Source organism: Arachis ipaensis, chromosome B3, assembly GCF_059453495.1.
Source record: "Arachis ipaensis isolate K30076 ecotype BB chromosome B3, ASM5945349v1, whole genome shotgun sequence".
Classification (NCBI taxonomy): Eukaryota; Viridiplantae; Streptophyta; class Magnoliopsida; order Fabales; family Fabaceae; genus Arachis; species Arachis ipaensis.
Window position 1 is genome coordinate 144,338,944 of NC_142438.1, and position 12,017 is coordinate 144,350,960.

A 12,017-nucleotide genomic window follows, 5' to 3' on the forward strand; every position below is an offset into this window, starting at 1 on the left:
TTAAGTATAATAGTGGTGCGTGCATGCATGGTGTCTAAACACGTTGGATAATGATACGACATTGTCACATTGGCACGAGTTAATGCAACCGCACAACTATAAACAGAACCATAATTGACGTGCCATCCAATGGCTGCTACCGACACATTTAGATATTTAAGCCAATTCTAGTGTGTATTTTTTTTTTTTGGTGACTTAGTGTGTATTTTATTTGATATCTAATTTTTGTTTAATTTATATTTTATAATAAATTTTATTAATTTCAATCAAAGTATTAAACATAATATTTAGTCATTTCATAATTCATAAATATATTAATAAAAACAAAACAAGATACAAAATTAATTCCATATTAAAATTAAAAGCAACAAAATCATAATAAAATCTATATTACAATTATAAAAATAAGAAAAAATAGGTTTGATTTCGGTCAACGCATCCAATCTTATCTGCTATACTCTTAATTCGATCTATTACGAATCAAATTATTAACTCTATTCAAACAAATTGAATTGAATTAGATACCCACAAATAGAATTAGTATCACCAGTCCTAATATAAATGCCATTTAGTAAACATGAACATTGACATATTCTGACGACTATCGATCAACTAACATGTTCAAATTTTCTTTATATTTGAATAAATGACCATTTGTACCTATAAAAGATAATAACATTGACATATATACTCATAATAGATTGAAACTGATCTTGCACCCACAAAAGTTGCCCTCCAAATGACAAAAGTACCCTATTTTGGTTATGCACTTGCTTCGTTATTATCCAAACCTACGTGGCACCCCAACCCTCCAAAACCCCATCCATCTTTAATTCCATTTCTAATTTCAACCACCCATCCCTATTTCATGGCGGCAGCCTCCTCCTCCTCTGCCGCCACCGCCACTCTTCCGTCCTTTCGCACCTTTGCCTCATCCCCGCGCTTTTCTTTCCAACTCTCCCTCTTTTCCAAATCCTTCTATTGCTTTCCCAGCTTGTTATTGCATTTTCAATTTTTCGTAGCCACAGAATTTTAGTTATCATTGCTAGGAGAATCATTGGATTATATTAAATTGATGTCCAATTTCAACTTCAAGGGAACAAAAATTAAAATTACTTGTAAACCAAAAATAAAATAAAAAACAATGAATTCAATTCGACCATTGAAGTAAAACGACCTAACTTAAACAATGCCGCAACTGCAACCGCACAAAAAGAATCAAGAATCGAGCACAAACTTATCGCCAGATCCAAATGAACAAAAAAAATAGCCAGAGAAAGAGACCTGTGCAATTGAAGTTGCTCTTCTTCGATGATCTGCAACAAGGAGAAGGAAGGAAGCGAAGAATGAGAAAATGAAGTGATGACGGAATTGAATTGAAGAGCGAAGAATAGAGAACCTTCTCAGTGTAACTAATTATGGAAGCTTCTCGAGGGAGCCGTCAGGTCCGATCTCAGGGACGAACAACTGGTTTGAAGTCATTTCGAAAAAAATCTCATACTCCGTCGTCAGGTTTGTGATCTCCAAACAACAGCGACGCTTGTGGTTCGACGCCGGTTAAGAACGCAATTTTTGTGGGATTGAACCCAAATCGAAAAATAGCCTCTGATGGAGGCATGGCGTGGTATTCCCCATCTTCCATAGGTGTTTTGTGATTGTTTGGAGCTTCTCACTTTTGATGGAGGGTTTGGAAAAGAGGGAGAATTGGGAAGGAGAGCGCAGAGATGAGGCGAAGGTGCGAAGGGACGGAAGAGCGGCAGTGACGGCAGAGGAGAAAGAAGCTGCCGCCATAGAATAGAGATGAGTGATTGAAATTAGAAATGGAATCGAAGAGGGATAGGGTTTTGGAAGGTGGATGCCACGTAGGTTCGGATAATAACGAAGTAAGTGCATAATTAAAATAGGATACTTTTGTCACACAAAGAGTAACTTTCATAGATATAAGATCAGTTTCGAACAATCATAAATACATATGTTAACATTATCATCTTTAGCATTATCATCTTTTTTTGGTACAAATAGTCATTTATTCTATTATTAAATAAAATAAAACTAAGCCAGTTAAGACTTATGAGTAGGGGTAGGGTCCACACTACGTACTCTTTCTCTCACACATCATGATGAAAATTGATTCTCTCAATTTCTTTTTCAATTGAAGGAGTAAAGTGTGATCTCCCACTATTAATTTTATAAGTGGGACAAAAAATAAATATAAAAAAATAATAAAAAGTTAAAATCACATTTGACACTCACAACTTTTTTTAATAATTGAGAGGATCCACTTGCTGGAACTTTATCCATGGTTTTGGCCGCAAGAAGCTCAATGGCCACCTGCCCACCTCCACATACGCAAACTAGTCACTCCAAAGGGCAAGTTTCCCCTGCATAGATATTAAAAAAAGAAAATGCTATTTGTACATTAATCAACCATCATGCATTTATATATAAATATATATATTATTTAATTTATTTTTAATGTATATTTTATATTTTAATATATATTTTATATTAATGACTAATTTTAATGTACACCTCACATCCTGATATTTTTATTTTTTAATGTTTCAAAAGATGATCATTTACCGCTATTGTTCCTTACAAACATACAACAAAAGTTTGGCTTGAAATATTATCGGTTTTACTTAGAACTATAACCAGTCTACCTTCAACTATTGATATTATGACTTGAAGCTAAGGGCATCTCTGCAAATGAACACAAAGGGAAACTCAGAACTTGGTAAACCTTTTGGCCTTTCATAACAATATCAATTAAGTATGACCAGAAAAGAAAACCTACAACAACATGGTCATTAGACATGGCAAGACAACAGATAAAGAAATGACCACGGAGGATATATTAAAAATTACCTCAAAACTTATCTGAACAAAGGGGTCATATAAAAGATCTAAAACTTGGACATATATAAATAGCTGCAACAAAATTTAAGGGGTCATATAATAAAACCAGGTTTGTGTTCTTGATCCATGATGTGCTTGCTTAATCATATCCCATGAAATCTCCCGAGTAGTAAATAAATAGTTGGGTATTGTCTTATAGCCATTGAAAAACACTGCAAGTATGCAAGAAAAACAAATGATAACACATTACACATGAATTGCTTGAGCAGGTCCGTCAATGGGGCAGCAAGATGCGCATACTGAGCTACAAAGCGTCGATAGTACCCAGTGAGACCGAGAAAATACCGTAGTTGTTTCAAGCTGGTTGGTTTTGGCCATTCAATTATGGCGGCTATCTTGGAAGCATCTACTTGCACCCCGGCACCGCTGACCACATGACCAAGATATTCTACTTGGGTTTGACAGAAGACACATTTCGAAAGTTTGGCAACAAATTGGTTCTGTTGCAGCACTGACAGGGCAGTGTGCAAGTGGCAAAGGTGTTCTTCCTTGGACCGGCTATAAACGAGAATGTCGTCGAAGAAAACCGCTACAAATTTCCGAATATAAGGACGAAACAGTTCGTTCATAGTAGCCTGGAATGTGGAGGGGGCGTTGGTTAACCCAAAGGGCATAACGATGAACTCATAATGTCCCAAGTGTGTTCGAAAGGCTGTTTTCGAAATGTCACTTTCATGCATTTTAATTTGATGGTAGCCAGAACGGAGGTCAATCTTGGAAAAGTACTCGGCACCACCTAATTCATCAAGGATCTCATCAATATTTGGGATCGGAAACTTATCCTTAATGGTAATTGCATTCAATGCGCGGTAGTCCATGCAAAAACGCTAGCTCCCATCCTTCTTGTGTACGAGTAATACTGGGTTGGAGAAAGCACTGTGACTCTCTCTAATAACCCCTGCTTGTAGCATTTCCTCCACCAATTTCTCAATCTCTTCCTTCTGATGATGTGGGTAACGATAGGGGCGTACATTTACCGGGTCTGCTCCTTGTTGGAGGTGAATTTGGTGCTCAATTTCTCTGGGTGGAGGTAATTCGGTGGGTTCTTGGAACACCTCTTGGTACTCTTCCAATACTTGCTGCACTTGTTGATCTTGCTGTTCTGGTGTGGCTTCAAGTTCATTCGGTTCCAGCACTCTTAAATGAATGAAGGAAGCGATGACATCGGCAGTGACCATCTTGTTAAGAGTTCTACCTCCGATTGCCCCTGGCTGGAACAACCGCTCACCTTGCAGCTTTACAGTTTGTCCCCCTACCACGAATTCCATTGTTAAATTCAAATAATTCATTGTTACATCACCTAATTGCATTAACCATTGTACCCCCAAAACAATATCGGCTCCCTTGATATCAAGAATGAAGGTTTCTAACCGGAATCCAAATCCTTGCATATGTAGCGGCACCTGATTGCATTTGGAAACACAGCCAATACACTCGCCATTACCAACATATACATTCAACTGCGGTACTTGAGTGATTGGTAAGCCCACTTTCCTTGCTGTCGCTGATTTCATGAAATTATGGGTGCTCCCCCCATCCACTAATACCATTACTGGGTTCCCTTCACAGGTTCCAACAATTCTGATAGTTTCTGGGTGGTACACCCCCACCATGGCATTGAAGCTTATCTCCACCACGCCTTCCTCCGGAATGGGTGTTCCCAAGCTGGCCGAGTCTCCCTCTGGATTAGTCATTTCGGTCTGCCACCCATGAAGTAACTCATCCATTTTTTCACCTCCCACCAATAGTAGAAAGGATGATTTGCACTTATGTCCTACCGAATACTTTTCATCACAATAATAACAAAGTCCCTTCTCGCGCCGCTATTTAATCTCGGCAGCTGTGAGTCGACGATGAGGAGTATTACTCCCGCTTTGTGAGCCAGGGGGTCCCTTTTCAAGTACTGGGGACTTCAATGATGCGGATGATGAGGGTGGTCGTAGCAATGGTGGCCGAACAGGGCTGAGAGTGGTAGGAGTACCTCCGGCAGTACGGTGGCTGTGTGGCCGCAGATTGAGAGAATTTGCACTATGCTTCTGCTCATGCAGTTTGGCAAGGGCGACCGCTTCCACATATGTCTTAGGCTTCGCAAGCATGAGCTCGCACTTGAGTGCATCGTTCAACCCAGCCGTAAAGAGTGACACTAGCCAATCCTCCGTCAGTCCCGTGACTTGGTTGGACAGATCTTCGAATTGGGACTGGTACTCTGCGACCGTGGGATGTTGTTGAAGATCTTTCAACGCTGCCTTTGGGTCATGAAAAATATTGCGACCGAATCTAGTGATTAGCGCCTCCAAGAATCCCTCCCAAGTATACATGATGCCATTATTTACGCACCATCGATACCATGTATATGCTGGGCCGGTGAGGTGGAAGGACAAGAGCCGCACTCTCCACGCCTCTGGTACCGCATAAAGCTCGAAATATTCCCTGGCTCGGAAGGTCCATTCCTCCACTCCCTCGCCGTTAAAAACTGGTAGCTCGGCCCGAACTCCCTTCGGCCATTGTGACAGATGGAGATTCCCCGTAGAACCTGCGAAATCGAAACTCTCTCCATGTTTCGGTATCGCTTGCTTGAGCTTCAAGCTTTCCTTGAGCATCTTCTCAATGCTCTTAACCGACGTTTCCACTGATCCAAGTCGGCTTTGGGTTTCCACGACCTGAGCGATGGTTTCGATCTGCCCTCTCTGAAGCGCTGCGATCTCGGACCGATGTTGTTGGTAAGCATCCTCCAAGCGGGACAGTGGAGTTCCTGATTCCATTTCCGAATCTTCTCAACGAGAGCACCAATTTGTTAGACTCAATGAATGCAAAATATGAAAATGCACATGAACGGGATGAAAGATGAATGAAATAGAAGAATTAAGCAAAATTCAACAACCACCAGTAGTTACAATGACGCCACCCCCAGCTTCGAGTCCTGGGAGAATGACTCCATTTCACACTTTCGTAATTCTCTATGCCCTCTTTCTCTCTTTACCCCTTACCTTTTATTCCTCTGAGATCCTAACTAACTGCCTATATGGATTGACTATCATGCTCTCCCTCTATTAGTTCATATGGTAATCCTTCATCCATGATGGGGCTCTTCTTTCTCTCTTACTTGTTGGGCCTTTCTCAGTGGCTATCCCACCTGCTGCTTCAACATTCTCTTCTGGTTCCTCAATTGGGCTGCTGTTGTTTTGAGTTTGCTGGTTGGGTTTCTTGTTAGGCGTATCATGAATCCTTTTGAGTTGAGATCCTGCTTTATACATTAAACAAACGTAATTACGAGAACAAGTACCTTTTCAGTTACATTGTGTATAGTCTCAACTGAATCCGTACATTCTGTACTCTATAAACCCTTCCAAGGCAACCTGGACAAGTAAGCCATCTCTTATATACCGTACATTTAACAAACTATGAACTTGGTTCCTATGTCTGAATTTCTAATAGTTAGCGTTGCTAAAAAAAATGTTCAAATTAATTGAAGTCTCTGAGTAGAAATGGATATAACCTTCACAAAATATCTAATATGAAGTAATCTTACCGAAATCCAAATCTTAATATGTATTTGTGCTATTCACAAATAATGTCATTATTCTATTGCGCGTGTTTGATGTGATGATATATACTGTAGGTTTGGCCAAACTGGGAACTTGATTCATGTTGTCTTGAGGGTTAGCTCTGCAGCATTGAAAATTTTCAAATTAATTGAAGTCATTGAGCACAAATAAATGTACCTTCATAAAACTATCTCGAGAAAAGCCTCAATGTAGTCCCTGAACTTGCACTCGAGTCTCAAAGTAGTCCCTGAACTTAAAAGTTCCTCAAAGTCATCCCGAACTTGCACTCCGGGACTCAAAGTGGTCCTTCCGACCATTTCAGCACACGTGGCGCAACCGGAAAGCTTAGCTGGCAGCGTCGTTGACACCTGGGACTCACAACGGCTAGCTGATATGGTAGAGTAAACTCTTCTGACTCAATTTGGTCCCTCAGGGTTAGTTAAAACCCTAATCCCCAAATTTGAAGGCCACATTGTTCAGTCTACTCTCTTCTCGTTGGTGCTGTGTTCTTCTCTTCTCCCTCTCTGAAACCCGCCGGTTATGGCTACCACGAGCAATGCAGCTGGGAGCTCGAACAACCTACGATCATTTGGAAGCATCATGAGGAGAATGAACAGAAACAGAGAAGCTCGTTTGCCAGAATGGTGTGCCTGCGGGTCGAGACCGGTGCTCCGGTGGTCAGGGACGGATTCTAATCCAAGGAGACCGTTCCTGGGTTGCCCAAACTACAATGTAAGTGTTGTTGTTGTTGAATGCTGTATTGGAGGATATAAATTTTGCTGATTGAATTTTCTTTGATGTGCAGACCGTTGGGAAGAAATGGTGTGAATTGTTTTTGTGGGTTGATAAAGTTTTGGAAGATGCCATGCCATGTGATGATAGAACAAGACATTCAGTTGATGATGAAGAATGGAAGATGAAGATGGCTTGGAAATTTGGTAAATTAAAAGCTGAATTTAGGGTTCTAAAAATGGAGGAAATTTTGATGTTTGTGTTCATGCTGCTGATTGTAATTGGTGTTCTTGTATTAAAGCTGGATAGACAGCAGGGTCAACTGTATCTAACAAAAAACAAATGACATGCATGTTATATGCATTCCTTGTTCATGTAGTTGTTCCTATCCTTTTGTTTGAAAGAAATGAAAATTAAGGTGTTTGATTATATGCATACTTCTGTTCCTGGACTTCTTTTCAATGAAATAGAAATGGACAACACTTGAACTAGTCTTAGATTTGTAACAAAGGATAATATATAAAGAAAAGGCTGAGAAAACTCAATTGAATAAAATCATAATTCATAATTCATATTCATATTGGTAATGTTTGATTCAAAAAAGGCATTATAGAGCCAAAACACCAGCAAAATAGATACAAAAAAATAGCCTGCTTTCCCTAAAATCCCCAACACTGGGACAATATTTTAGGCATTGTAAACAACATCAGCAAAATAGATACAAAAAAACAGCCTGCTTTCCCTAAACATAATCATCCTAATCTTCATCTTTTGTGTCTGGGTGCCTTGAATCCAGGATTGGGCACAAACTTCATGAAATTTGCAAGCCTTGTAGCAGTTCCCTGTGTTGCACCTTGCATAGGGTTAGGTGGGGGATTCCTTAATGTATGACTACTTCCTGGTGGGGTAGCAGCAGGTGGGGTGGTTACTGGTGGATTGCTACTTCCTGAAGCTGGTTTTTCACAACCCTTGGCTAACTTTCTTTTTAAAGGGAGCTTTGGCGGCCTAACAGGTGAGGGTAGAACCTATCAGCCAAGAAATGTAACATAGTTAGTAAACTAGGTAAGGATGTGAGTATGATAAATTTAAAATCATATAAGCTCGTGAACCTGTTGAGAGTCATCAGTTGCTTCCGAGGGTGGTTGACTTTGGTCAAGATTGATTTCGGTTGGGGCTTCTGGGACAGGGGCAGCAGAGTTGGCCTGACCTTCACCACCATTAGCAGCAGTGGGTTGTGCAGCGGCAGCCTCTGCAGCGGTAGCCTCTGCAGCAGCAGCTTCTGCAGCTGCAGCAGCCTCTTCGGCAGCAGCCCTCTTTGGACAGTTCCTTCTCGTGTGTTCTGCTTCGCCACAACAACGACATCGAACTTTTTTATATATTCTTTTCATCTTCGTCTTTAACTTCTTACTCCCACTTGGCTCCTCATCAGCATCTTTTCTTCTTTTTTTCTTGAGTGGTCCGGACTTATTTCTAAATTTTGGTGCTTGTGGTCTGTTATATGGTGACTTTTCCCATAGTGCTTGACCTGGAATTGGATTGATATGGAAGGCATATGTGTTGTTATATGCTTCCATGGTCAACCACTGGTGACAGTAGTCCTCCGGTCTCTTACCAGCCTTTGCCAGTGCAGCACACGCATGCACACATGGCATCCCTAAACAACATTCACACAACAACGAAGACAACAACAGTAAGCCTACAACAAAGGTTGATAATGATAATAAGACTAAGACAATGAATTTAAAAAACAGTACCACTCAATTGCCAGAAACCACATGTGCAGAGCCTCTTTCCCAAGTCCACAACCATGTTGGTCGGCCAGCCATGTACTTCAAACTTCTCATAATCTGCGTCACCAGACCACATCGGGACCCAATTTTTTGATTCCTTCCGTATCTTTTCTAACCTGCTGCGTTGTATAGGAGGTAGAACTCCAGTGTTCGAATTCAGCTTCACCTTGTTCCTAGCTATCGATCTCATTGCATACATTCTGACTTCTTCCAAGAGTGTGATAATAGGCTTAGCTCTAGCATCTTTGATCCTGGAGTTGAAGACTTCACAGGCATTGTTGCAGATGTTATCTATTTTAGGTGCATTACTGAAGAATGCCCGGTTCCAAGAGTCTCTAGGCCACTTGTTCAAATACTCCCAGGCTTCCTTATTAACCCTTTCAATCTTTTTGATGATATCAAGGAAGCCATCTTGGCTAGTACACCTTGCACAATCCCAGAGTAGCCCTCTAAGCTGGAGATCCTTCCATTGCTTGTTGAAGTTCTTCCACAGATGCCAAACACAGAATCTGTGATGCACATCTGGAAAAACCTCCTTAACTGCATTTATAAGGCCCTGTTTCAGATACCAAAGAAGGGGTCAGATAGTTGTTATCGGGCAGCAAATATGTCCCTACAGTTATATAAGTGACATCAAAATAGTCCCTAGACTTGTTCAAGTGACATCAAACTAGTCCCTACACTTATGTAAGTGACATCAAACTAGTCCCTACACAGCACTATTATAGAACATTATGCAGAACAGGATAAATGAGTAACAATAGATTGACAGAACATTATGTAGCATATAATCAGTCCAGGGTTAATTCTGCATATATAGACAGCAGCCCAGTGTATTAACATCATATAGATAACTACAATAGATAGGTTGACACTAAATAACTTAGAATTCTTAAGTCACAACCACTGTATAAATAAGTCACAATAGATTAATTCAGCAACTATAGACAGCAGCCATGTGTTAGTATCATCATGTTGAAACACACCCAATAGGTAACTAATAAGTAACAACAAGTGACTTGTTATAACTAATAAGTATTAAGTCACAACCAGTGTATAAACATCATTTTAAGTCACAATAGATTAATTCAGCATATATAATCAGTAGCCCAGTGTGTAAACATCATTTTAAGTGACAACCTATAAATATTGCATACCTTCTGCATATCTGAGATAAAACAGAGGTTGTTCTTCTTATAATCCCCCAGGTCTTGATGGAGTAATTCCAAAAACCATCTCCAGTTTTCAGTGTTCTCAACAGGGACAATTGCATAAGCAATAACATATATATGATTGTTTGCGTCTTGGCCAATTGCAGACAATATCTGACCACCATGCCGGTCTTCAGAAAAGCCCCATCCAAGCCTATGAGGGGTTTGCAACCAGCCAGAAATCCTTTTTTACATCCCTCCAAACAGACATACATCTTCTCGAAAATTGGATCATCATCAGGGTTGGGCTGAGGTATAACCCCAACTGTGACAGTGGATCCTGGATTGCTCTTCAGTAGTGTCAGCCCATAATCTCTCACCATGCCATATTGGGCAGCTGCATCACCATACACAACAGATCTAGCATCTCCTAAGGCCCTGGTCAGTGAAGACTTGTTTAGTTCCAGATCACATTTAGTCTTAAAATATTGTGCAGCCTCAGAGTGTCTCAGATTCGGATATTTTCTTAGTTTCTTCACCAATTTGCAAGCTAGCCACTTCCTATTAGCTAGTCTGTTTTTGGTCTCTCTTGCACAGGTGTGGTCATCCATGAATGTCTTGATCTGCCAGCAGTTGTTCTCAGTATTGTTAGAGGCATACACAAGCCAGCCACAACTCGCATCCTTACACACAGCTCTCATCCTCACGTTATCGTTCTTCTTAAACCAAATCCTTCTACCCTCTTGTATGCAATATTCACGCACAGCCTCTTTGAACTCCATTTTTGTAGTGAAAGTCATTCCAACCTCTAGCCTAAGCTCTCCAAACCTCCCTCATTCTCTAAATGCAGGGAATACATCATCTGAATCAACTTCCTCCAACTCATCCTCAGAGTTTGGAGGAGTCTTCATTTCTTCCAAGTGCCATGAGTCTCCACCATCAGAGTCATTATAAGGATCATCCTGTACATCATGATAAGGAGCAACTGATGATCCAAACTTAGGAATCGGTCTAAAAATGATTTCATCATCCTCAGAATCTGAGTCTGCACAAACAGGACCATTATCTTCAACCATAACAGACTTCTTTCCTTTTATAAGTTTCTTCCCTGGCTTACTTCTCAATTTCACATTACTCTTTCCTGCTGACCTATCCGGAGGCAAGTCTTCTTCACTGGACACTTCATCACCACCAGGCCTATATGCTTCATCCTCTGCACTATCGTCACTGTCATGGCTGTTTGAGGATCCCTCTGAACTAGACAAAGCAACAAAGGCTGTCTTGGGCTGTTTTCCTTTACCAATTGTTCTTGCAATATTTCCAGTAGCAGCAGCTCTTGTCAGTGGCCTCCTTCGACATGCTGCTGCTGGTATTTTTACATTCTTACAGCCTCTCTTTGTTTTAGTCTTCTTGGTTTCTTTTCCTTTGGACCAAGGTTTCGGAATTGCTGTGGGTTGGGGCATTTTTTTTTGTGGGATTTTGGGCTTGCTTTTACTGGGTTGGGCCATTCTCTTTGGTGGTGGATTGGGCTTAGGTCCAAGACTTGCAGTGGGTTGGGGGGAAACTTTTCCTGCTTTGTTTCGGTTACCAGCAGCCAATGAGGTAAGTGGCTCCTTTAGTTTTGTGGATTCAGTAGTATTCTTTGGTTCAGAAGTTGGATTGCATGGTGTTGTGCTGGGAATTGGTTCAGCTGTGGCATTGGTGGTGAGTTTTGGGGTGGGGATAATGGTTGGTATCAGCATCAGCTCCTTGCCAGAAACCACTGGTTCTGCTTCTTCAATATACACAGACTCAAATACTCCATGTTCGTAGTACATATGAATAACCCTCTTGTTCTGCTGAGCCAGGTAACACATCTCCATCAGCTCATTATCATCTGC

The 12,017-nt window shown here is 40.8% G+C and overlaps 3 protein-coding genes across 3 annotated transcripts; 1 reads left to right on the forward strand and 2 right to left on the reverse strand.

Annotated features, from left to right (window-relative positions):
* Positions 1-3,746: 3,746 nt before the first annotated feature.
* On the reverse strand, positions 3,747-4,646 carry LOC148572687 (uncharacterized). Its single transcript, XM_088507694.1, has one exon. The coding sequence runs from the start codon at positions 4,644-4,646 to the stop codon at positions 3,747-3,749; it is 900 nt and encodes a 299-aa protein (XP_088363820.1).
* A 2,358-nt stretch (positions 4,647-7,004) lies between these two features.
* Positions 7,005-7,542, forward strand: LOC110269851 (uncharacterized). The gene is made up of 2 exons (XM_021117624.2): positions 7,005-7,196; positions 7,270-7,542. Exons 1-2 carry the CDS (start codon positions 7,005-7,007, stop codon positions 7,540-7,542), a joined length of 465 nt encoding a protein of 154 aa, XP_020973283.1.
* A 418-nt stretch (positions 7,543-7,960) lies between these two features.
* Positions 7,961-10,919, reverse strand: LOC110269543 (uncharacterized). Its single transcript, XM_088507695.1, has 5 exons — positions 10,411-10,919; positions 10,144-10,351; positions 8,951-9,542; positions 8,306-8,850; positions 7,961-8,221 (listed from the first exon to the last, which is right to left on the reverse strand). The coding sequence occupies exons 1-5, from the start codon at positions 10,917-10,919 to the stop codon at positions 7,961-7,963; spliced, it is 2,115 nt and encodes a 704-aa protein (XP_088363821.1).
* Between the last annotated feature and the right edge of the window lie 1,098 nt (positions 10,920-12,017).